This window comes from Manacus candei, unplaced genomic scaffold (assembly GCF_025592945.1).
Source record: "Manacus candei isolate 608988 ecotype Guabito, Panama unplaced genomic scaffold, ASM2559294v1 h1tg000088l, whole genome shotgun sequence".
NCBI classification, from domain to species: domain Eukaryota; kingdom Metazoa; phylum Chordata; class Aves; order Passeriformes; family Pipridae; genus Manacus; species Manacus candei.
The window spans coordinates 4,826,114-4,850,438 of NW_026138136.1; the positions used below are offsets into that span (position 1 = coordinate 4,826,114).

The following is a 24,325-nucleotide window of genomic DNA, read 5'->3' on the forward strand; positions in this document are numbered from 1 at the left end:
CTGCTTCAGCTCAACTATGTTTTGCAGTTTGAGTTATGAATGAACAAGTGCTTATTTTCATATGATTACGCTGTTATTCAGTATGATGCAATATCAGTATCAATTTAAACTGGTCTATATAAGAATGTAGTTACTTAGGTGGGAAATTGTCAGAATAGCTTTTTGCTTTCTGGAATACAGATCAACAATAGATTGGATTCCAGCTCTTGCAGTGTTATGACACAAAGGTTTGAATTAAGGTCATAAAAGATTATGAAGTGAAATATAAAAAAAATTGTCAAAGACATACAAATGAATACTGACACAAATTTCATATTTGGGAATATTTAAGTATTTGGTCTCAAAACTACAAAATATTACAGTGTTTACAAGTCTTAATCAAGCATTTTTTCAGCAGAAATTATATTCTCTGTAGTTCTCTGATATATATAACCTGGCAGCCAATATAGTCCCTTCTTCCATCACTGCTTAATGCTTTATTAACCAGCCTGTCTGACCATGAGTATGCTACATATCCTACTCTCCCTACAAATGTTGAAACAGGGTAAAAATGGTATTTTCAAATTGTCTGAGTGGAGGGCAGTGTCGTAACACTCATCTCTCTTTTGACCAGCCTGTGAATTTTTTTTCAGTCATTCAATAAATGTCACATGAAATAGCAAAAAAAATTTTATTAAAGTCAAGCTACAATACAGCTTTTCCTCCCTTCTGCCCACCTTACTGGTTACTCTGTCAAAAAGAGATATTAATTTGATGGATTTATTCTCGACAAACCCATGTCATATGCTATGTCATATGAGCTGTGATGATGTTTGAAGTTTTTTCAATTATATCCTTTCAGATTAAGCATTTTGATCAGTAAATCTTCAGTTTTTCCTCTTTGGGTGATTGTGCCTTTGCCTTTTGCCTGATTTCTGTAACTTCCTCCATCCTCTTTTATTGAAGATAAGCAATATTTGTTCAGAGATCGTGTTGTCTATAGTTACTCTAGGGTAATTTTAATCAATCTTGTCTGGTTTTAATTTGTGCAAGCTCATTTAAATACTCCTGCTCTGTTAAGCGAATAGACATATATTCCTACCTCTCCTGTTAATGATATTCTTACTAAAATATCTGATCACAGGTAGGCTGGTTTTGGAGTTTAAAAAAAGAAACCCTTTTCAGTCTCTCCTCTTTGATCACTTTTGTTGTTAACTAGTAGACTTTTATTTTGTTATACGTTTCTTTTATTTGTTATTTATGCATAATAAAGGCCCTTGTTCCTTTACCTACTGACTATGCAGTGGATATTCATGATCACATTATTTACCTCTTTCACCCAAGAACTGCTAACTGCTTTGTTTGTCACCATTTCATAGCCTTGAAAACAAAGTTGTGCCTTTTCCATATGCAAAAATTTTATTTCCTCTTTTTTCTTCCTGCTTGTTTTTGGCAAGTTATACTCTCAATGTCAGTATTAGAGCAGTATGAATTACCACATTCAGTTTCTATTTTAGATTAAAGTTGTTTTAGGGCAGAGATTTCCAGTTCTACGCCTTATGCTTTCATTCCTAGTATTGTTACAAACGTCTAAGGTATTTCTCAAGGAGCAACATAATTTTTCCAGTTCTTTGATACTGTTCCCTTCTCCCACTGCTGCTAGATTTCACCCTCTTGATGGACACGTTTTTAGCCACAAATGCATTTTTGTTACTTGACTGCTTCAATGTAATTCAGAGCCCTTTACTCCAACCTCTGTACCTGTGCGATGTGGTAGGGGCATATGGAGAGGCCATGACCTGCTGCAACAGCGGACTAAAAACTCCGGAGCTCAGACCATCATACTGTGAACACCAGAGCACAAGATGAACTTCTCCAGTATAGTTCCTTTCTTGCCAGAGATCAGCGGGTTTTTTTCTGGTAACATGGTGGCTGTACTTACTGTATTTGGGATTAGTTTGTGGTGCAAGCACATGTTAAAGAAACAGAAGCACTGTGAGGAGGAGTAACAGAGATGACGAGCAATCAGAAGTGATCTTTCTTACACAAGCAAGCCAGCTTCAGTGAATGAAACCAAACCATGTCGTGCAAGCACTCTCGATTGTAAATTCGTTGTACTCTAGGTTAAACCTAGATGGATTTTTTTTTTGCCCTTTCAATTCCTTTTGGAAGGTGAATAAATGCTGAACTGTGTAGATTTTATTGCTTTCTCAGAGCTATTTGTCTCTCTTGCCTTTTTTCATCAGATCTTTGTTGCTGAATTTAACATAAGTCTTTACCAGTTATGACTCCAAAGAGACACAGAGGTCTGAGAACTCTATCCATTACTAATGCTCTGTGCAGATCTAAAATCTTTTTAATGATCTGCTACAGGGATTCATATGCAGGGGATAAGTTTACAGTTTACCTTACTTCTACTATATGACAATTGAGAAGACATGTATCAGTGAGCAGCTGAAAAATACTAAAGAAGAGAGCAGAATACATATTGTGAGAAGGGGTGGTTAAGAATAGAGAGTAAAGTAGGGAAGTGTTGTTATCTAGATTGGCTATCACATAAAGCTGCCTTGATGAAGTATTGTCACTTTTATATAACTTTTTTACAAAAAGGGTTCCAGAAAGGGAAGAAGAAACTTTACTAAGAAATAATCAGAAGATCCTTATAATCTGACTGATTTATCTACAAACCACATAATTTTTAATGCAGATTGCATATGTCTTTCATAGTCTAGAGAAATGTCCTGCTAAAGACTTGAAGCATCTTGCATTGTCTGCCTGTAAAAATGTGCAAGTCTGTGAATACTTGAATGAATTCTACTTTGAGCAAAGATAGTCCTTTTATGTTACAATTTCTGCATATGTGATGCCTGTATGGATGGAGGTTGTAGGTACAGTAGTCCTAGGGTTTGTGTTGTTTTCACAGCTGATATTTCCTTGCCTTGCTCTTTTTCAGTTTATAGTGTTTCCAGCCTGATAGAGTTTAAATTGTTTGTGTAGCAGCACTGTATGGATTATGGGACTTTAGTTTGACAGGAATACTATTAGAACTCTTCCAGTTTGCCACTGATTTTGAAAATCTTAAGGGAAAGTTTCATTCAGATCAGATAAGCTTCTGTGCACTCTTCTAAAAAGCAGAAAATAGACATGTCCGTTCATTGATGCCAAAGAGTATAAGAATCGATGGTGAAATTGGAAGCTAATGGAAAGAGTAAATATTTGCTATGTAGCTGTAAATATTCCCTATTTAAATTGCCCTAATGTTTCTATCTACCTTGGCTTTCAGGATAGTGTGGAAAAACATTGTAATGCATTTGCCAGGTGACAAATAAGGGAAGAGATTATACAAATGATGATGAAGGATTCTGTTGATAATTGCAAACCACTTAAATGTTGCTTTTTAGTTTATCTCAAAAACTCCTTGACAGAATTTTTTTATCACTGCTGTAAGGATCACTTAGTTGTACATCTCTTTTCCTTTTTTTTTCTTTTAGTTGGAACTAAATTGTTGTGTCTTCTTATCAATCTAGTCTTGGTGGAGCAGGATGTCCAATCGATTCCGCAAGCTGAAGTTGACTCAGACATTGCGCCATGGATTTCCTTCCAATCCGTTTGTGCCTTTTCCGGATGAGCCTGAACCATCATTAAATTCCACTATAAAAGCAGTTTCACAGAGTGATACGGGTGCCTCTGGAAACCTTGATGCTGCTACAGCTCGGATCACAAATAACAAAGCTAGTGGTAAAGGCAGAATTGTCTTATGGGAAGTGAGCTCTTCTGGGGTACTCAAGATGATACTATTTCTAATTTATTGAATTAGTTCTTATTTAGCTTAGTATAAATGAAAAGACATGTAATGTATCTGTAGTATGTAGAAAGAGATGTTCGCATTCCTGACTGTTGATCATGCTGAACACTGAGTGCAGCATCATTTAAGCAGGAAAACGCTGATATAACCATGTTACTGTTCTTTAGCAAGCACCATTAATTTGGAGAATAGAGACAGGTCACTGAGAAGTGTTAGTATCTTTGATAAACTGATTTATATAGTGAAAACCAATTTATTTGAAGAAATAAAGAAAGAATTCTGAGAAGAAAGTGGAAAAGCCCAAATTGTAAAGCACATCTACTGAAATTGTAGAGCTCTCCATGAAACCCCCTCACCCTCAGTTTGTGATGCAAAGTAAGACTATTGGCATAACTTTAATTTGGGTGCATGACAGTGTCACTGGAAATCTTTGTTCTGTGTGCTTACTGAGGGTAAAGCTGTTGACTGTTTGAGAACAATACACTATCCTTGGGGACAAAAGTAGGAGCATGTAAACAATAAAACATCATTTATGTATTTTTCAGGTGCAAACACTACAAAAGGAGGAAAGGATGATGAATTATTGACAACCATGGTATGTTGCAGCGCTCTTGGTGTGTCAGCCTCATTCAGAAGGTTGTGCGGCTCCCATAATTTTTACAGGTTTTTACCTCCTGTCCAAGATGCCTTCAGAAGGAGATCTATCATTTGTTTATAGTCATTAGACAAGGACTGTCAGCCTTTGATACATCAGTAGTTCTTAGACTAGGAGGTACTACCAGTGGTATGATATGGAAGCTGTGCTGACTTTTTTCAAGAGTTACCCATACGTTTGTTTGATCAACAGTGAATTAGTAAAGTAGATGGAACAGATGATTGGTTGCTGACAAGATGTGTGATGTGAGGAACACATGGATGGCACATGGTGCAATGGAAGTGTGAAATTACTAGTAGAGGCAACCACAAAATATTTAGTTCAGCATGTTCATTTGTGTTATTCTGTTTCTTCTTTTGTTATGCTGTAGCTTTAAATTTCCCTACAGCTTACTCCCTAGTGATATCATTAAATTTGACTGGTTATTCTTTATGTTCTTTTGTAAGAAGTTGGAGTATCTTTTGATGTAACTGAACAGATGTAACTGATGGACAGAACTCCAGGGAGCCAAATCAGTTGTGTCATTTTTAATCTCTTTCTGGAGAACATGTACAGCAGGAACAAGCAATTGTTCACTGTTTGCAGTTGTTCTGTCTGGAAATACAGAGAGGACTACATTGTTATTTCTTTGAAAATTAATTTTTAACATTCTTGTTAAAGTCAATTTGAAAAATATTTAGCCCAGTGAAGGAAGAGAAGTTTCTGCCACTTAATGAACTATATTCATTTTATCAAATGAATAAGCATAATATTGCGGGGTGCAATGATGTTTGTTGGATTCTCTGTTATTACATGTTGTGCTTTTTCAAAAATACCACTAGTGTCTCATTTCCATTTTATTCTGTTTAAAAATGCATGTCTCCATCTTTTTGCTTAACTTAAAATTTTGAAAGTACGTCACCAGCTCCTAGTAATCTCTTAAGAAGTGACTCTTCCCCCTCCCCCCTTCTTTGTTTTTCTCTCTCTCAGTTGAGAAGTAGTGCCCCATTTACCAGGCTGCCAAGCGATAAGCTGAAGGCAGTGATACCACCTTTCTTACCCCCCTCGAGCTTTGAGCTCTGGAATTCTGACCGAACACGACTCAGCAAAGATGGAAAAGCTGAACAGATGAGAACTGCCTGGCCACAGAGAGCAATCAAGCATGATTTTAACAGCAGCGGAAACTCTGATATAGTAAGCAAACTAAATGTGTACGAAAATACTGTGTTATGTCCAGGCCATGCTGACTGGTGAGCCACACGGTTTCTGGTTAGAAATTACTTTTAACCCACTGTCTCAGTAATGGCTTGTCCTTTTAAGCAATGCTGTTTAGGAAGAATGCACATCTCCAAGGAAAGAACGTAATGGAACAAAAGTTTTGTATGAAATGAGATGGCTTTTTTTTTTCTTGGTGTTATTCAGAATAAAATAGAACCGTAACAAATTTGCTGCAGGCTGCTAAAGTTGGCTGCTGGTTCCACCCATGTTCCATGTCTTTAAGTAGCCAAAGTAGGTACAGGCACTGGAGTGTGGTCAAAACTGCTCTAATTTGGAAGAAGATCAGGGACAGAAAAAAAGAATAAGAATTGATCAATTTTTAGGACCTGAGCAGGAGGTAAGTCATATCAGTAAGACAAATATACAGACACAACATTCTGAAAGATTAGCAGTCGTTAAAATTGTAGCAAGCAATGATCAAGTGGGCTTGAAGGCATACAGCCTTAAATTGTGAAGGAAAAAAGTCTGAATTGCTTCTGGTTTTTATAGAAGGACCTTGCCTGATTCTGCAGTGTTTTTAGTGAAAACGCAAACCAAAAGAAAAATAGCTGGTTTGTCTTGAGACAAGAAACAAAACAACCTCAACAACCTTTGCTTTCATAGTAGGAGAAAAGAGAGAAATCCTTACTCCCCTAAATGTGGACTGTAATAGTCAAGTGGAGAGAAGAGTTTATTTTACTAGTCCAGAACTGTTTCATGTCAGTTCTAGAAACAGGACACTGAAGACATTTTAGGAGGAATTTTTCTCTGTTTTCCTTTTTTTAAGTGGAAGTTAGCTTAATATCAGTAGGGGCAATTTAGGTGGAATAAGGTGGCTTCTTAGAAGGGAATTGACATAACAGGAAGGTAAACGTCTGTCATCCTAAAAAAGATGATTGTAGTAACATAAGTGGATAATTAGCTCACTTTATAAAGAGAGGAGCAGGAGAAGCAGGGGAGGACTAGTCATCAGTACTTCTGTGAGGCAAGAAGTGTTTTGCTTAGGGAATAGGGAGGAGAGAAACATAGTAAGTCAGAGTTGGAAGAAGTGATTTGAGCAACAGGATAAGAAATATGAAAAAGCTAAGCTGCAAAAGCTGTTTGTCAGATGTCTGGCAGTGGCCAGTGGTGTAAAAGCAAAAGAAATGAAGGAGGATGTGGCTGAGGATTTGGCTAGTATATAGCTAGATCAGTAGTGCCTCAGTTAGTGAAAGTCGGTCAAATGGTGAATTTAGATTGAACAAAATACAAAAATGCAACTAGTGGAGATAAAGTTTATCTCACTTCTTGCAGCTTAGTTTGTAAGAAACAGAAATATGATGGATGAGAAATAGATGGTAGCTGTTTTGTAAGATCGAAGAGACAAAACTAGGATTTCTCAGGAAAGCAGTTTCACATGTGACCATTTTTTTTCCTCCCCACTGCTCATAATATTCTGTACAGCCCATCTCAGGGGCATCGTGGATGCTCATTTTGTGCTGGCCAAAGGTTAAGAAGAATTAATGGGTTTATATGGTATAATTTCTTTCATTGAGTATATATATTAAATGTATATATATTTATGTAAGTATAGAATATATTCAGTATATTTGTATATGTAAAATAAGATTATTTCTGATATCCCTTTTGTTCTTCAGCGGAAGTTTCAGAATGTGGAATAAGTAAAATAGCAGTTGATCTTTATTGTGCTCAGTCAAGAAAGAAAATTATTCTTCATTTTGTTTTCCAGACATCTGTTAGCAAAGGTACTAGACCAGTCAAATTACCAACATTTGCAAGAAGACCAGCATCTCCTTCAAATTCCAACAACTTCAGTCATTCTCCTCATTCTTCTGGTGGATCCAATAACATTGCAGGAATTAACAGGCATGGAGGAGAACTGCATAACAGATCAGGTACCATTTTTAATAAGAAGGTAATTTGTATCTGGTTCAGCTAAAAAAATTAGTGTTTGTGATGATGGTAGAAGACAAACCTTTTCTGAGAGCTCCTACTGCTGTAGAGCAAAACTTCTATAAATTTTGTTGAACCAGGATTGGACTTTGAACATAAGGGAAGAAAAACCTCACATCTGTTACAGAAGTCTCACTGGCCAGCCTCTGTCTCAGAAAAACATGCAGATTTTATTGGGTCCACCCATGGTGGATCAGGTGGATGCTGGTTCATTGCAACATGCATTTCATAGCACTGATTCTTACCCATGTTGCTTACTTGTTGTTTAATTAAAAATCAGTTTTCAATCAAAAACAAAGCTGCAAGCACTGTACCTGACAGCTGTTGAAGACAATATGATGAAGTGTCTCATAAAACCCATATCCAAGAGTATGAAAGTCAACTCTGTGTGTATATAGACAGGGCTGGCTTCTCTCTTCTGCAGTTGATTTTTTATTCCTTTTTCTGAAACCGGCTGGATAGATCTGAACCTTACAATTCTCTCTTGCTTCATCCAGTCAGTTTTTAAACAAAAGTGAGTTGTGGTAGAGATGGGAGAATTGAAAGTTAACAAGTATTTCAAAATTCTGATTTCCTTGACTGGTTTTATTATATTTTTTGTTTTAGGTGGCAGTGCAGATAATGTTTTGTCTCAGATTGCGGCCCAAAGAAGAAAAGCAGCAGGCTTTCCTGAACAGAAACCCAGCCAACAGCACAGTCCAGTCCAGTCAACTACTTCATCCACTCTGTCTGATTTGCAGTGTGCTCAGGTTGTTGGCAATGGACATGTAAAGGTATGGAGAAATGTAAATTTTTGTACTTCCAAATTGGCTAATTATAATAGGTCGTGTCTCAGTCATGGATGGCTGATACATGACATTGCACAGCCTAAAGTGAATGAACACCTGTTACAGTAGTGGAAACTTTTTGGCTCCACAAACCTTACTTTTAATTACAAGCCTACAGAAGATCAAACCTAATAATAAAATGTGATTTTGCTTTATTATTAATTTAATTCCGTTTTAAAAAACAGTAAGTGTAATACTTGATCTTAGGGTAGATCTGCACCTGGTGCACTTAGTTTGGTTTCTCATTATTTCTTTCTATGGCCCAGATCCAGTGTTTTGTGTTAGTTATTCCTGGACTTTACTCTGAAGTGATATAGCCAGTTTCCCTTCAAAGGCTCAACGTGAATGCAGAACATGAAGTGATATACAGATTGAGGAATTTAGGAGATGAGGTACAGGGACTTGTTTTGGAAAAGACCAATATACGTACATATATATTCTTATTCCTCATTTTAACTCATGTATTTTCCTGTTTTCCATGCCTCCAAATGTGTTAAACATGTACAAAATACTTAATAATTTTGAATCATTTGACTTATGTTAGGTAATAATGAGTTTAAGAGTTGACTGGAAACTTTCATTCCAGTGCAGCAAGTTGTTAAATGCACCCAAAACTTAGTTTATGCTTACCACATATTTCTAGTTAATCCAGCATGAAATGCTACTTTAAATGAGCATCTGATATGCCTGTTATCAGAGTCAAAGTAATTTACTTTGTTTCTATTATTAAACTGTTCTTATCTCAACCTACAATTTTTACTTTTGATTCTCCTCTCCATTCCACTGGAGGGGGGGGAGGTGAGCAAGCCACATAGTTGCCGGATGGACTCAAACAGGACAGTCCTTTTAGGAAAAGAATAATTGTAGTGCTTGTGTGAGGTATTGCTTTACAAGAAATAATTTTCTTATTATAAAATTACAGCCTTATTAAATGTATTTTTCTTGATGAATTTGAGGAGACAGACTTTCACCTGGGATAAATCAGTATTGCTCCAATTATTTCAATATGGATCAAGCAGAAACTTCTAGTTATGACTACATGCTCTGCAGAAATTATATGCAACTTAAGTAATAATGAAGCATCATATATAGGTAAACATTCTTGGTTTTTTTTTTTACTGAAATTATTGTATCATTAACTACAGCAAAAACTGGAGATGAACAAAAGACCTCCATCTGGGACTTCATCTACGTCTAAAAGCACATCACCAACTCTCACACCTTCCCCATCACCTTCCCCATCTCCTAAGGTCCAAAACGCAGAGTCTTCTCTCTCTTCTTCTCACAGACAGGCCAAAAGCAACGGTTCCAGCAGTGGTACTATTACAGAAGATGGTGAGTAGGTCACTGTAGTTATAGGAGATTCATTAGTCAAGAGCACCGACTGTGTTTAAAGCTGTAACTGTACTGAATTAGTGTGTATCTGCATGACAATGAGAGCTTTTTTCTTTCTAGAAAATGTATTATGGTGTTTCTTACAGTGAGTTTGGCATTCTGCAGTAACTGCCTTTTTCTCTCCCAAAACCTGTGGTCCCTTCCATTTAGAGGGAGACTGGTACCATCTCAAAGCTTGCATGTAGGTAGGCCGCTCTTACGTGGCCTCCTTCCTTTGCCCTTTGATGGCTTAAATCCTGTTTTTCACTCTTTGCTGGGGGTAGAAAATGCACTTTCTCCACGTTAGAAATTATTTTTTTTTAAGTAAATGCAGTGAAGCACATCACTACAGAAATACATTTTTGAGTAATAGCAAGTCATAGCTACCTGCAGTTGATTTTTAAGAGCTGTAGTGCATTTATTTTTCTAAATGGCAAAAATAGCTGTATTTCAACCTATTTTTAACCTAAGGTCATATGAAAGAATAATAATGTTATTACTTTTCCAGTAAGATTACTACCTTTTAAGTTAAACATTTAGGTCTACATTACAACACTTTTTAAAATAAAGTCATGTTACTACCTTGGAAACAGGATATCAATAACTTCGTTTTGTTCTGTAAATATCTCAAAAATGTGAAAAAAAATAACTGGACTCAGAATCTTTTAAATAAGAAATGGAGGCACCTTATCTGGTTTCTGCGAGAGGCACTTCCTACTATTTTCTGATGTTGTCTGTATTGATTTTGGTTTGTTTTCATTTATGCTAACTTTATTGATGGACACTCTACTTCCATTTGACACTAAAGAGAGGTGATACTTGACCCTCTTTCTGTCCTCCTCTCATGGCTTAACTGTGACATATTGTACTGACCGCTGGAGAAAATCGTTTCACATTTAGTTAGTTTATAATGATGGCTTGATAACATAAGAGTTGTCAATTTAGAAATATATAAAAGAAAGAGAACTCACTGTTGGATAACAAAGGGAATTCCCCAAGCTATCAGCTGTTCTTATCTCACCCAGTGAGCTGGGCTTTGTGACTGCACCACTAATGCCATGATACAGTGAGTTCTCTGTGTAGCAGAGGAAATGTTGTCAGAAGCCTGAGTAGCTTTGGGTTCATTATGCTTGTAAGCTTCTGTAGTTAAGTGGTCCTTTAATTCAAGGGCTTCTCTTACTGTGATTTGATTCAGTAGCAACAGTACAAATGCTTATATGCCAAATAGGAATCAGAAGAGTAAGTACAGAAGGCCTGCAACGTTAACTTTGCTTTTCTTTCAAGTCAAATTAATTAGATAAATTGATTTGCATTGAATATTACTGTGAAGGAACAGTAGGCAGCAGGGTTCAAAGGTATGCTTGGTTTCTCTTTAGGCAACCACTCGATGGACCATCAACAGCTTGTCTCTATTCTGAGAACCAGTGATGTAGAGAATCATGAAAGACGAAACCATGTGAGAGTAAAAGGAGGCTCTGAAAACTTGGAGAAAGGTAATCTTACCTTACTACTACAGAGTAGTATGAAAGGAGGGGCTAAATGGGAGTAATGTGGCAGAAGCAGTAAGAGCTCCAAGCAACTTTGCTTTCTCCAGGGATGTAGGTAAGGAGACAAGATAAGAGTAGAGCAAATGAGAATGATAAAGCAAAGGAGAAACAACATGTTATGCAAGAGTTGTAAAACTGAGAGGTTTGGGAGTTTGTTCAAACTTGGTGTAATAATACAGGAACTGGAAGAGGGGAAGATGAAGAGAAAACTTGAAGCTCCTACTGCAGAAAGCATTCTCTGTGCATGAAAGGTGTTGACGTTATAGTTGTTTATGGCAACAAGACTCTGAGCTCAGAGATACTGTTTTTCTTCCCATATCACAGCCCATAGTTTAAGCCCACCAATGTGATGAAAAATGAGAAGCCTAACTACCAACCTAAAAGAAAAAAATTATACTATATCTAAAATTAATAATAAAATATCTAAAATTAATAATATATCTAAGGTCTTCTAAGGAAAGAAGTTTTCTTTCTGTAAGGTGGTATTTTTCATCAAACAGTGTGACATTTTTAAAACTGGTTACCTTTTCTTATTGATTAACCTCAGGGTACTAAAGCTTTTAGCCTGAGACCATGCCAGCTTTTGCAAATCATGTTAAGCATACCAAGTTAATTGAACTTGAGGTAAAAAAAAAACAAACAAAACCCTAGCAGAAAATAAGACTCAACTAGAATTTTTCTCTTTAGATTTTTGTGGACTCCTCTATGTAAAGAAGGAGTCTTTCCGAATAGTACACGGAAGTGTGTCTATCTCAAGATACTTGATGTCTTTTGAAAAGCTTGGAGAGAGAGATTCTCTTTCATGTTTCTACTGATGATGAAAGAAAAGTGACAGTCAAAAGACAAAGAAGTGAAATAAATAAAACCAAAGTACATTTGGGAATGGACTACTGGTGTCTTTTAAAGTGAAAGTGAGTTTATATGGTGAATTTAAATATAGTTTTGTTGTATAATGTAAATCATTCATGTTCTTAGTTTTGACTCCGACTTCTTAGTTTAACTGACCACTTTGGTACTTCTGGGAAAACAAAGATAATTAATCACTTGTGACATCAAAGCAATAAAAAGAAAACCTGAGTTGAGAGAGGTAGCATGTAATTAAGAGAGGTAATGTTAGGTTATTCTAAAAGTGCACTTATGCTTTTTAACACATTTTAAATAGGTGGGAAGAGTCACTATCAGGTCCTCCAAATTTTAATTTCCTTAGACTTTGAGAGGAAAGCCAGTATTCAGTGCTCTTAGCCTTGGAAGGTAAGCTTATAAAACTTCAATTTGGACCAGTTTTCATCTTACCTGGACTTCAAGGTTGCCTGGATGTCAGGCATTTAAGGAGAAGAGGTTCAGATAGATGTGTGTTGTATTGAGGTTCTGAATGAGCAGCTGGGTGGTTGTTTGCTCTGCAGTTTGCCTTCCTGGATGATGATGTAGAACCATGCTGTTCAGTTCCTTGTCTGCTTGAGGAGTTTTGCTGAGTAACCTGCATAATCAGCCATCTGGGGCCAAGCCCCTGCGTTTTAGGGATTGAACTGCCTAAATTGCCCGTAGTGGTTTGGTTTTGTAAGGCCCTTTCTAATGATGAAGAAAGGGCAATACAGTGGAAAGATTTTATCCTAGCAAGGTGAGGCTAGACAGAGTTACAGTATATGGAAGTAGGTGAGAACAGAGTAAGCAAATATTTCAATTTCTGGTGGAGAATAAATGTGGTGATTTTTAATGACTTTATATGACTATGTGGAATGTATGTTTTAATATATATTTTCAGCAGTTCATAATGCAGAGATCATTAAAATCTTTTCTGATCCATGTGCGGGTTGTTTTCTTTTTTTCTGTTACTACAGATGAGCTGACTGGCATTCTTAAAAAATTGTCTCTTGAGAAATATCAGCCTATTTTTGAGGAACAAGAGGTATGTCTTTTTTTAAAAAGTTTTTTTTTTTTTACTGTTTTAGCAAAAGTGGGGTGCGACACACATTACATCAGAATTGTGATCCAGAATCTCAGATTTCAAGTGCTACAACCATTTCCAGTTGCAGATGACCTTGAAACATGGACTAAGCAATATTCATGGCATTTTCCAGGATACAGCAAATATCAGAGCTTTTTCTGCTTAACCTACAATTTTTGTATAAATAGGTGCTTCAGGGTTTTTCTTTTTCTCTCTGTTTTTACACTGTGGCTTTTCTATATATGTCTATATCCAATGTGGCTAAACAGTTCATAGGACATACTGTATCATCCCTGCAGTCACAGCTGGATCCTCATTTGCAGATGGAGAACAGGAGGGTATGAGTCACTGAGATGGCTGCTTTATCTTTTTTATCCACCATGAATAAGCAACAGGAGAGTTAAACTGGGGGAACGTAGGCATCCTTGTAGGTGAGGCCTTGTAGGTGTTGCTGAGGGATGCAATGGAAAGAAATATTGCTGAAAATAAGTAAAGTTAATTCATTACAATATTTAAGACAGTATCAGATGTGAGCAAATATTGTGTGTTTATTCGGTCAAGGCAAAGAGTAGTGAATGGACATACAATAAATAGACGTTGCTGCAGAGTTCAGAATTCAGCACCACAAACACAGACTATTTAGCTGCATCACAAAACAATGGGTTATTATTGTTCCCCTGCATGATAGGCAAGGGAGCATTGCGTAGAAATTAATATGCTTTATGTGTGAAGTTTATATCAATATGAAATGCTTTAGGTGTTTGTTCTTATCACAGCCTTATGGATGTGGTGTTATGATAAAAACTGATATATGAACAAAACATAGGTTTTTCTCAGGATACACTGTAAAAGTAAACACAGTATTCTGAAATTCCAAAAATACTTGGGGGAAGGGGGGAAGAAAAGAAGAGAGAGAAACCTTAGGCTTATTCAGCTAGCTGCTACTGTAGATAAAGGAATTTTTTGTGGAGAGTGTATATTAATAGAGCTTATCTGAAAAAAAATTAAAATCCATTAATATTTTAAATGTACTATCATAATTAGTTGAGTTATTAACTACAGATTAAAAACCTTACAACAGCGTGTTAAAATATGTACCATTTGCTGCTGGTAATTCATTAAAAATTTTTCTTTGCAAAATATTTACAGTAAGTCTATACAGTTAAAAAAACCCAACAAACCATGTTTAACCTACAGTGATAAATCTTTTCATAGGTAAATTTGTCTTATCTTTTTTTCTTCTTTTTTTCTTCTTTTTTTCTTCTTTTTTTCTTCTTTTTTTTCTTCTTTTTTTTCTTCTTTTTTTTCTTCATATGCAGGTGGATATGGAAGCTTTCCTTACACTTACTGACGGTGATCTGAAAGAGCTTGGTATTAAAACCGATGGATCAAGGCAGCAAATTCTGGCAGCTATTTCTGAACTGAATGCAGGAAAGGTGTGTTTTGAAGTACTGTACTTAGTAAATTATTTCAAGGCTTGTTTATATTGTTAATTCAACATACATTTTGAAATTCAGTTGCAGATGTTAGTTAGAAAAGCTAAATTATTTTTTTCCAAACAAAGTATTTCATTTATTTGATTAGTGTGAAAAATATTTTCCTTTGTGGTACTCCCTGTTGTCTTTCAATCACTCTTTCCTAGTCCAGTGAAGAAGCTACTGGTAAACATGAGCAGTATTGCAGTTACCAAATATTGATTTCAGCAATGCTAAAAGGAACCTCCTGGCTGCGATAGTCCAGCTGCGGAGTATAGCGTAAGAGGAAGGGTGTCCCTTGTTTAGCCTAACAGTTTTTGATTCCTCTGTGATTAGGTAAATAGCCCTTCTCTACTTTCTTACACCTTCATTGCCTTTGAATTTTTTAATGACAGAAACAAATTTGCTAAGAATGTTATATAATAAGCAGTGTTCTTAGCGGAGGGATTTGGTACTGGAACATGACTTTGATTAGGCCTGCTGACACTTCTCAGCTGCTTTTTCAGTTTTGAGGTCCGTTCTCTCTCTGATAGTGGAAGCTTGGATAAACAAAACATAATTTCCCCAGGTTAAGAGTGACAGTAACAAGTGATGAGGCTAAAAATTAGGGGAGGTGGATGATGCTCCATGCTATAAAGAGATAAAGAAAATAATGAAAATGTTTCTATTACTGTCTTGTAGTTTCAGGAAAAGATTACTTTGAGGTTTTCTCTATATATATCTGTGAGGTAAGGATTTCTAATTATTTCAAATAGTATATTTAGCATGGAAACATATATTTACACATTTTTTTGTGAACTCTTCATAAATTTGTTTTTTAAACAGAAATTTAAGAAGTTTTATTTTTTTATCTTTTACAGGGTCGAGAGAGACAGATTTTACAAGAAACTATACACAACTTCCACTCTTCCTTTGAGAGTAGTGTTAGTAACACACGACCACCAGGTCATTCTCAATGTAAGTAGCACCTGAAATTAATTGAAAAATTAATAACAAAAGCATGGAATTAGTCACAAAATCAATTACGTTGGAAAAGACCTCTGAGACCATCGAGTCCAACCTATGACCCAACACCACCTTGTCAACTAGACCATGGCACTGAGTGTCACATGACGTCTTTCCTCAAACACCTCCAGGTCCAGTGACTCCACCACCTCCCTGGGCAGCCCATTCCAATGTGTAATCACCCTTTCTGTGAAGAAATTCTTCCTAATGTCCAAATGTATGGATACTTCCATTTAATAGTGGCTAGAAGACAGAATGTGACAAACAAGCCAGTTAACTGGTTTCCTGGTTAATGATTCATATGTGTCCCTGTCTCTTACTGAGACTGTAGAGAAGATTTCAAGGTAAAAAGGTAGAGGAATCTGTAAGAAGTTTATACACACTACGGTACTATCGGAAATAAGCGTAAGCTTTTTGTTGTGAATTACTAAACACTGCAAATGGATGTAAGTATAGCAAACTAGAGTATACAGTATACCATGTATAGTGTATGTGTATATGTATAGCATCAGTGGCAGGTGCGTTTCTTTATGATACATAGTTTACTTTTGCATACTCTTTGTAGGAGACAGTTCTTTAGTGTGATCAAGGAGAATAAATATTTTCAAGATTTACAGTTTAGTATAGTGGCTTAGGTAGCTATGTTAATTATGTGTTTTTGTATGCATGCATTTAGTTATTTTGCATAGGTAGTATTTTTATGTGATTGTCTACAGTTGGTTTCTTTGGAATACATCTACACCAACCACCAGTGTTATCTGCTAGCAAAGCTGGAGAAACTGCCTTTCAAAATGTACTGCCTATAACCAAAACATACAGGAAGGTGTTGCTGACCTATAACTGATGAATACGTTTATCACAGTCACAGATATAAAAGTTGCAAATCCCTGTCCTGCCAGCCACCTGGGCCAAAGGCAGATATTCGTCTGTTACTCAGGGTTAAGGAAAAGGGCAAAACCTATTCAGATTTGTACTTCTATATCCATGTTTTAGGAGAAACAATGGAAGCCATTGAATGGCCTTGAGAAGTTCACTATGTTAAAAGTACCTCTTCTTCATTTGCTCATTTTGCTGCTTGCATTCACTCACAAAATAATTCCATTTGTTTAGGGGCTATATTAAATAATATTTCTGATGTTGTACGCTTTAGGAGACCTTAATAACGAACAAGTCCCAGTTGTTCCAGTCTCAGTCAGCTGCTTATCACTACATATGTGAAAGCAGGTGCTAACTGCAGACCTCCTGGTGTCTTGGGGAAAACTGGGAATTGCTGGGGTAGTTAGTGAATGTGGGCTGCTTTCAGTATTCTGTATTGTCTGCTTGTCTGAAAGCCACTTTCAGATCTCCCTGTATGCATTGTGCAGCTTACTTCCCGTTCTCAGAGTAGTCAGCATGTTGGGAACTTCTGGATGTCTCTTGATAACATCCTAGACTTGAAGAGCCTCTTCTATAGGTACCATTAGGTGAGCAGAAGCTGCCATTTGGGATTTGATAACATGGTGTAATGAACTGGAATTACTCGAGAACCGAAGAAGCATAGAGATGTAACGTGTCTCCAAGCAACTTGCTGAGCCTAACCACTGAGCTTGAATGTGTCTTGAAGACAGCAAAGGACAGTAATGGTGGCACAGAGTTGGGGAGAACATCCTTTTGTAAGAATGGAAGCAACAGTTGCTACTGCTAACCATTTGACAGGATGCTGCAAGGAGGCTGCTGTGAGAGATCTAGCTTTTGGGGTTTTGTGTATGAGAGCTCCATGATACAGATTTGGCTGTGAAATAGCAACAGAAGCACTAACAGAGAAGGAAGAGACCATGTAGATAAAAGAAGTTTCTGCACCAGGTAAGCTGCTTTTTATTGTAAAAAGTAGCAGTGGGACCCTTATGCAGTCTCTGGAACTTGAAGTAATTTCCAGGAATGTGTAATATTTTAGAGCATAAGAGCACCTGTACCAAGTCAGGTCCAAGGTACATACAGTTGTGTTCAACTTTTTCATCCATTCTCATCTGACACTGATGTGAAGAGCTGCTTGCTTTCATTTTCTGTGAACTTGACATGTCCTGATTTCTTTTGCTTCATCTTACTGGATCAGAAGATACAGTGGGCAGTTGTTTCCTCTTCACTGCCTCCATGCCACTGATGATTTTACAAATAACAGTGATACTTTTCCTCAGTCATGTTTTTTCTAGATGGAAGACTTACAGGCTGCTTTATCATTCCCAATACCATAGTTTTTCTCACCTCTTTTTCTTTTCTACTATAATCTTTTCAGACTTGGGAGATACCAGTCTAGCATACAATATTCAAGATGTAGGCATATTACAGATTTACATGACACAGTGAAGTTTGTTTCTCAGTTGTGTTCTTTCAGTTTTCTTGCCCTTTCCTAGTTATTTCTGAATTGTTGTTAATTGGAACTATGTCTTGTAACCCTGGTGGTCTACAGAGTTTGAGCTCACAGCCTATAATTTTATATAACCATGCATACATCTTTTTTTTCCATTTGCCTTCATATTTATCTCCATCAAATTTTGTCTGCCATCTTATTTTTTGGGCACTGATGTCACATGAAGTCCTTTTGCCAGTCTTCTGTTTGTCTTTCTGTTTATTTTCATGGATAACTTAAGAAGGTTTGTCCCTTCACCCCGTATGCCCTTTTGAAATCATATATTGAATATATTGTTCATATCCTGAATATTCATATGTAGATCCTTCTGAAATGCTGGGGGTGAATTTCTCTGCTATGGAAATAATAATTTTTTCCTCCAACCTTCTGTCCTCTGCCTCCCTAACAGATTATTTATCCACACAAGAAATTTTCTTTTTACCCTGTGGGTTATTTATTGTCTTAAGAGCTAAACTTGGATCTTGAGTAATGACTTGTCAAAATCCAGGCATCAAACGGACCTCTTTTGTCTACAAGACTGTTGGCACCTTCAAGGAATTCCAGTAGATTGGTGAGGCAAGACTTCTCAAATCCCTTTTTGATTTTGCACAAAATTTCAGATTCTTTGTTACAGTTTTTGCTAATCTGCCTGGTATTACTGTCTATTAAAACAATTAGCTTCATTTTATCACATCTCAGTTATGTGGCAATTTAAACAACAACCTGTGTTCTGTACACAGCAGTTTAGCTGCTTAATCCTTTTGCTTCTTGGACTCCCACATAAAGAAAGATTCTGAAATGGAAACCTTCCCAAGTTTTTCCAGGGTGAATACCATTTTTTTTCTGATGTGAGCTTACTTCTCTAGCTCATTACGGTCTCGTTGATTGACATCATGTCATTTGTAACTGGCTGCCTCTTGTGGTGTGTTTGAAAAGTAATATGTGAAATTTTTATCATTTTTGCATGGTCCACAACCACTCATTTCTCTACAGCTCTTTCTAGGAACCTGTCTAGACACCATTAGCAAGAAAGCCACATCATGATTTGCCTTTCTAGAAAGCTAGGTGTAGCTCACAGGATGATGGAAACATCCTGCTCTTCCAGCTATGTCGGTACCACTGTTTTCCACGCTATCCTTGTGATTTCCTCAAGATTTTGAGTCAGTTTAAAAGCTTAGTACCTAAACCAGAGTGGCTCTCAGTGTAGCTCTGCTTTTATGAAGTTTCCAGCCTGTAGGGCTGTAAAGAAGAAAATGAAATACAGTCCAAATATATCCATAAGATTCAGAAATGAAAAAGCAGGAGGGAAAGAAACTTAATCCTTACCTTCCAGAAATGTAGCTTACAATTGTGGGAGGTCTGTAGGCTGGTTACCAACACCAAGCCTGTAAATGTCTACAGCTTCTTACACCCTTCCTCATCCATAGCTCCAGTGTTCCCTTAGCTTTAGTTCTGCCCAAAATGCCACAGTCCGCACTGCTCAGGCTCAGTTCCTCCCCTGCTACCCCTGAGTCAGGAGCTGTTGCTGCTTGTCAAATCTGGTAGGAGATTGGAAGGCAGCAGAAATAGATACACATCTGGATGAGTCTTTGTAGAATGGAAAGAAGAGCTGCAGTGATTACCTACATTCACCCTTCTAAGGAATGCAGTAGAAAGAAAACAAGGAGAGGCAGAATAAATAAAAGCAAGACCATCAGAAGTAGAGGATTGATGGTATAACTAATTTCACACAACGGGCTTGTTTAGGAAGATTGCCGCGGTCCGAAAAGGGGGGAGGGGGACCGTGGCACAGCACGGGTCTGGGACACGAGGATGGGATGCAGGTAGAATGCTTTATTCAAGCGTGCACCCGGTCTTTTATCAGCTCGGGAGGGGAAAGGGCCAGAACATAGGGCGGAGCATGAGACAGACAAGCAGGGGGACAAACCAGGATAGGGACACGGGCAAAAGAGGGAGGAACGTGGGAAGAACCGGGGAGGGAAGGGGCAAATGGAGGCTGTCCCCTCTCTCTGCAGCTTCTCCAGCCAATCGGCAGAGAAACGGAGGAGCAGGGAGGTGGACAGGCCGGGACATGCCCGGGAGATATAAATTCCGGGGAAGCATACAATGCGTATATACATAATAACTGTAAAGTCTGTATCATAAAGTCCTTTCAATCACTGTACATCTATTTCCACTTCTGAGATTTTCCCCATTCTGATTCCTGGTCCTTCACAGAAGATACTACAGTTTCCTACTGATGTTTTTTTGGCAGTTCAAAATCAGTTGCTGACTTCTTGTAGCTTCTGTTTGAGCATCTCCTGCTGAGGTTGTTGCTTCTGAGCTCCCTGTGATATTTACTACAAGAACTCATAGAAAAGTTGTTGAGTGTTTGGCAGATGAGCTGTTTAAGTTATAATAAAGCTCACAGTTGGGAGAAAGTTTCTTTTGTGCATTAGTTGCTGTGTCATCCCTGGGGCTGGAAGTGGGATGATTCTGTGTTGCAAAAAAACAACAGGCTTCAAAATACAATTTGCTTTCTGTCAGAAGGATACTGAGACTGCTTCCTCCTCACCCCATGCCAGGGATACCAGGTTAGGCTATGGAAACTCCACATTCCAGTCCTTGCCTTATCAGCATAAGGCAGATGGCTGCCCTGACTGCAGTGTAAATAATGCAATGGTTACTGGACCTGTAAGCCATTAGGCTCGGAGGCACCATAGTATTCTGAACAGGTGAACAGTACTTGCAATAGGGAGTGTTGCCTCCATCTCTTTTTTTTAATGGAAATGAATCGGTCACCTTCAGAAAATTCTGATGAAGTTAGTTCATTCCAAGAGTGCATGTTACCACAAGTTTTGACACTTCATTGGTTTTCAAGGAAAAAAATTATGGCTTGGAAAATTGCCAATGCATAGTAATCACTCCGTCCTTGGTAAGAGAAACTACTAGGAAGATACTGCTTCTTAATAACCCAGTGAACTGTGTCCAGCAAACACAGAATCAGCTTGTTGCTTCACCATTTAGAGCAGATGACCAGCCCATGGAGGCATAAGGCAAAATGACTGCTCTGTGGAACAAAATGGTCCTCCTTTGTGTGGACTCTCAGCTTCGATGAAATAGTAAGTGGCAGCATAAAGTCCAGATTTCTGAGAAAAGAGATTTGAGAAATTATATCACCTCAGGAAAAGTTTCTGTTTGTAGCTTGAGGTGATCGTTTTGCTTACATGATTCTGATTAAAAAAAAAAAAAAGGACTTTTTGAATGCTTAATTGCCAAGACTAATTGTGTAGTTTATTTTGGATGCGTGTGTCAAGATTCATGCAGTCATCAACTGGATAATTAAGAGGTTGAACAGATCTGGCAGTGGTCTGCAGGTTAATTGAAAGAAATGGCACCAAAGGAGAGGGAGTTGCATCTCAACACAAACTTGCCAAATGAGAAATGAAAAGGAAAAAAAAGTTCATGTGGATTCTATGGGAAAGAAAAAAGGGAGCAAACCAACTGAAATTATTTCCTCCAGAAGAGTACAAATAAAATCCTATATGCTAGTTATTAATAGATATGTAAGGAAGTGTTACATGTTAGATCTGTGAGAAAAAAATGGAAACATTTCATGGAAGTTCCCTTTCCCAAGTCTATGGCTTGTAACAGAATTTGCCATTTCTGCAAAAATGACATGAAAAAGGCAAGAGAGCTCCCAAGGTTTGTACTCTGAAGGATACAAACCTCATTAGGAAAAAAAACCATTAAGATTGGTTGGCGGTAAAGCTAACTGCTGGTTATTAGCTCAGTTTGCCTTCTAATACCAAGTTTATTGAAATGTTTGAAAGAAAATAATGAGCCTTGTCACTTGGTACAAGTGTCCAGGTGGTCTCCCCCATCTAAACATAATACTTCTAACAGGTGGCAACAAAAGAGAACACACCAGCATCTGGCAGGGGCAACGAAAAAAGGCAGGATTTGGATAAGCTGAATATTCTCCAGGCAAAAGTTAAATGAAGAGTAACTATGCCTATGATTATGATAAAAATAATATGATGCCATTCAGTCTATAATTTGTGGAAATTCTGGTCTTCTGGTTTTTCTTTACATATTATGGTATGTTGCATATTGATAGATAGTTACACATATGTATCTGTAGATAGAGAGTTGTTTTTATATTTACGTTCCACTTTTGGATTCAGAGTCAAAAAATATCAAATGGAAATTATCCAGAGGAAGAAGTTAGGGATTGTAGAGTGAGAAGTAAAAATAGGAGCAAAATCAATATAGACTTGCAAATAAAAATCATACAGGATTCAGATAGTCACTTGCTGGAAAAGTACAAATTGAAAAAAGAGGGATAATGGAAAGATTAGTAGATGACTTTTTTACACATGAATTTGACTTTTCATACCTTCTCCATACAGGAGTTAGCTTAAGATGAGTACAGTGAATTACAGGGTCAAATTGTTGGATTCTGGTGTAACAATTACACTGGGAAATGTGGGCCTGGTTCCAGTAGTTGTGGAATTTCTCTCTTCTTTAAAGCGGTAAGTCTTGCTGGTGGAAATTTTTCAAACTTTTTTTTTTTCTCTTATAGCACCTGGCTGCTCTTTAAAACCACAAGAAGCTGTTTCTCCTAAAAGGTAGCAACAAAAGATTTTTTCTTATCTTGAAGTTTGGCATCTGACTAAGTAAATCCAAGCGTACAAATGAAAATTTGTAAAGTTAGTCCTAACTACACGTGTGTAGTACTTTCTGCAGTAAAATACAAACCTCACAAAGAATCAAAGAAAATAATAAAGAGGTTGCTTTTATAGTTCAGCCTAAGTGTTGAATTGTTCAAGGCATCAGTGGTCTGGATTTGAGAAGAACTAAGTCAGAAGAGCAAGAAAAATGAATGATGGTACAAGAAGATGGATGTTTTCATTCTACTCATACCCATAGATGAACAACCCATAGGAGACCTACACAACAAAAGCACAGAAGAAGGCATGGAAAACACTACAAATTATGGCAGCTTCTACAGGATGAAGTATATAAATTGAATATGCCACTATTGACTGGATACAAATAAAGGAGTCCAAACTGAAAATGTAATGGTTTCATGAGAAGGAATATAAAGGAAGAGGAAGAGTAATGCTGCATTCTTCTTTAACTGAAATACACTTTATCTATTCAATATTATGAGGTTAGAACAACAGTAAAAGTAAATATGAAATACCTATTTATAAAAATAGCACTTTATTTGAGGAAATGTATAATCTGTCACCAATATTTAAACAAAAATAGTGTTAAAATATTTTATGTTACTGTTTGTTTTGTTTTTTTTCTTGAGAATAAAACCATTCTACTGACACTGGCTGGGTGTTTTTGAACGCTAACGCTAGCATATTCTTAAAATACGTTTTTGTAACTTGTTTTTGTAGCAATTTTAAAAGGAAAGCTGTAGTAATTAGGAGTAGAAATAATTTTCTGCTTAATAAATACAATTTTTATTGAGCAATTAAAATACAAGTCATCAGAAGCTTCTGTTTATCTTTCTGAAGACTCACAAATACGTGACTTTTAATGTGAGTCCAGGAGTACTACAAGTAAAGGCAAGACGATAGTGGAGCTCCAATGCAGAGGAGTGATCTCAAGTAATTACTTCAGTACACACCTAAAGATTACACATTTCTCCACCCTCCTCACTGTACTGGTTTTAGCAAACATAGGGATAGAAGTTGGGTGCATTGATAGAGATAACAGCAGGAGTGAAAGTGGTGGTTCCCTGCTGTCCCTCGGGTGCCTGAATGTGTCAGCTGGTTGTGTGATGGCTTCATTGGCTTGGCCATCTGAGGTACAGCTCCAAGCTGCTGCCCGCGAACAGCAGAGCGGCGTAGCTGCACCAGCTTACCCAGCTGTGCTGTGAGAGCTGACTTTGAATACAGTAAGTTTAAATCTCTAGGAGGAAGAGGAGAAGAGATTACAGAGGGGTATTTCAGAAAAAAAGGATGGTTATGAGCTGATTAGGGCAATCAGAACCTGTTAGTACCTTGAGGTCCTTGGTGGTTGTGCTAATAACATTTCAGGTGTAATGGTATAGCCATGGGCAAAATAATTTTTGTTCCATTTTTCTTTTTCAGTGCACATATGTCACCAAATTTCGAACACTTATCAATATTTAGCATG

The 24,325-nt window shown here is 37.2% G+C and overlaps 1 protein-coding gene across 7 annotated transcripts in view; it reads left to right on the plus strand.

Moving 5' to 3' along the window:
- Positions 1 to 23,510, plus strand: part of ANKS6 (ankyrin repeat and sterile alpha motif domain containing 6) — a 38,342-nt gene extending 14,832 nt beyond the window's left edge. For 2 of the 7 annotated variants that reach the window (XM_051812699.1, XM_051812704.1), the window contains exons 7-18: positions 3,507 to 3,717; positions 4,330 to 4,379; positions 5,409 to 5,612; positions 7,405 to 7,570; positions 8,235 to 8,401; positions 9,601 to 9,790; positions 11,206 to 11,322; positions 13,215 to 13,282; positions 14,641 to 14,757; positions 15,657 to 15,753; positions 22,752 to 22,797; positions 22,999 to 23,510. In XM_051812699.1, coding sequence (XP_051668659.1) covers positions 3,507 to 3,717; positions 4,330 to 4,379; positions 5,409 to 5,612; positions 7,405 to 7,570; positions 8,235 to 8,401; positions 9,601 to 9,790; positions 11,206 to 11,322; positions 13,215 to 13,282; positions 14,641 to 14,757; positions 15,657 to 15,753; positions 22,752 to 22,797; positions 22,999 to 23,029 — 1,464 coding nt within the window. In that variant the 3' untranslated portion in view covers positions 23,030 to 23,510. Of the gene's footprint in view, positions 1 to 3,506; positions 3,718 to 4,329; positions 4,380 to 5,408; positions 5,613 to 7,404; positions 7,571 to 8,234; positions 8,402 to 9,600; positions 9,791 to 11,205; positions 11,323 to 13,214; positions 13,283 to 14,640; positions 14,758 to 15,656; positions 15,754 to 17,165 lie in introns of all 7 variants that reach the window. The other 5 variants (XR_007908605.1, XR_007908604.1, XM_051812701.1 and 2 more) reach the window with 5 other exon arrangements.
- The last annotated feature ends 815 nt before the right edge of the window (positions 23,511 to 24,325 follow it).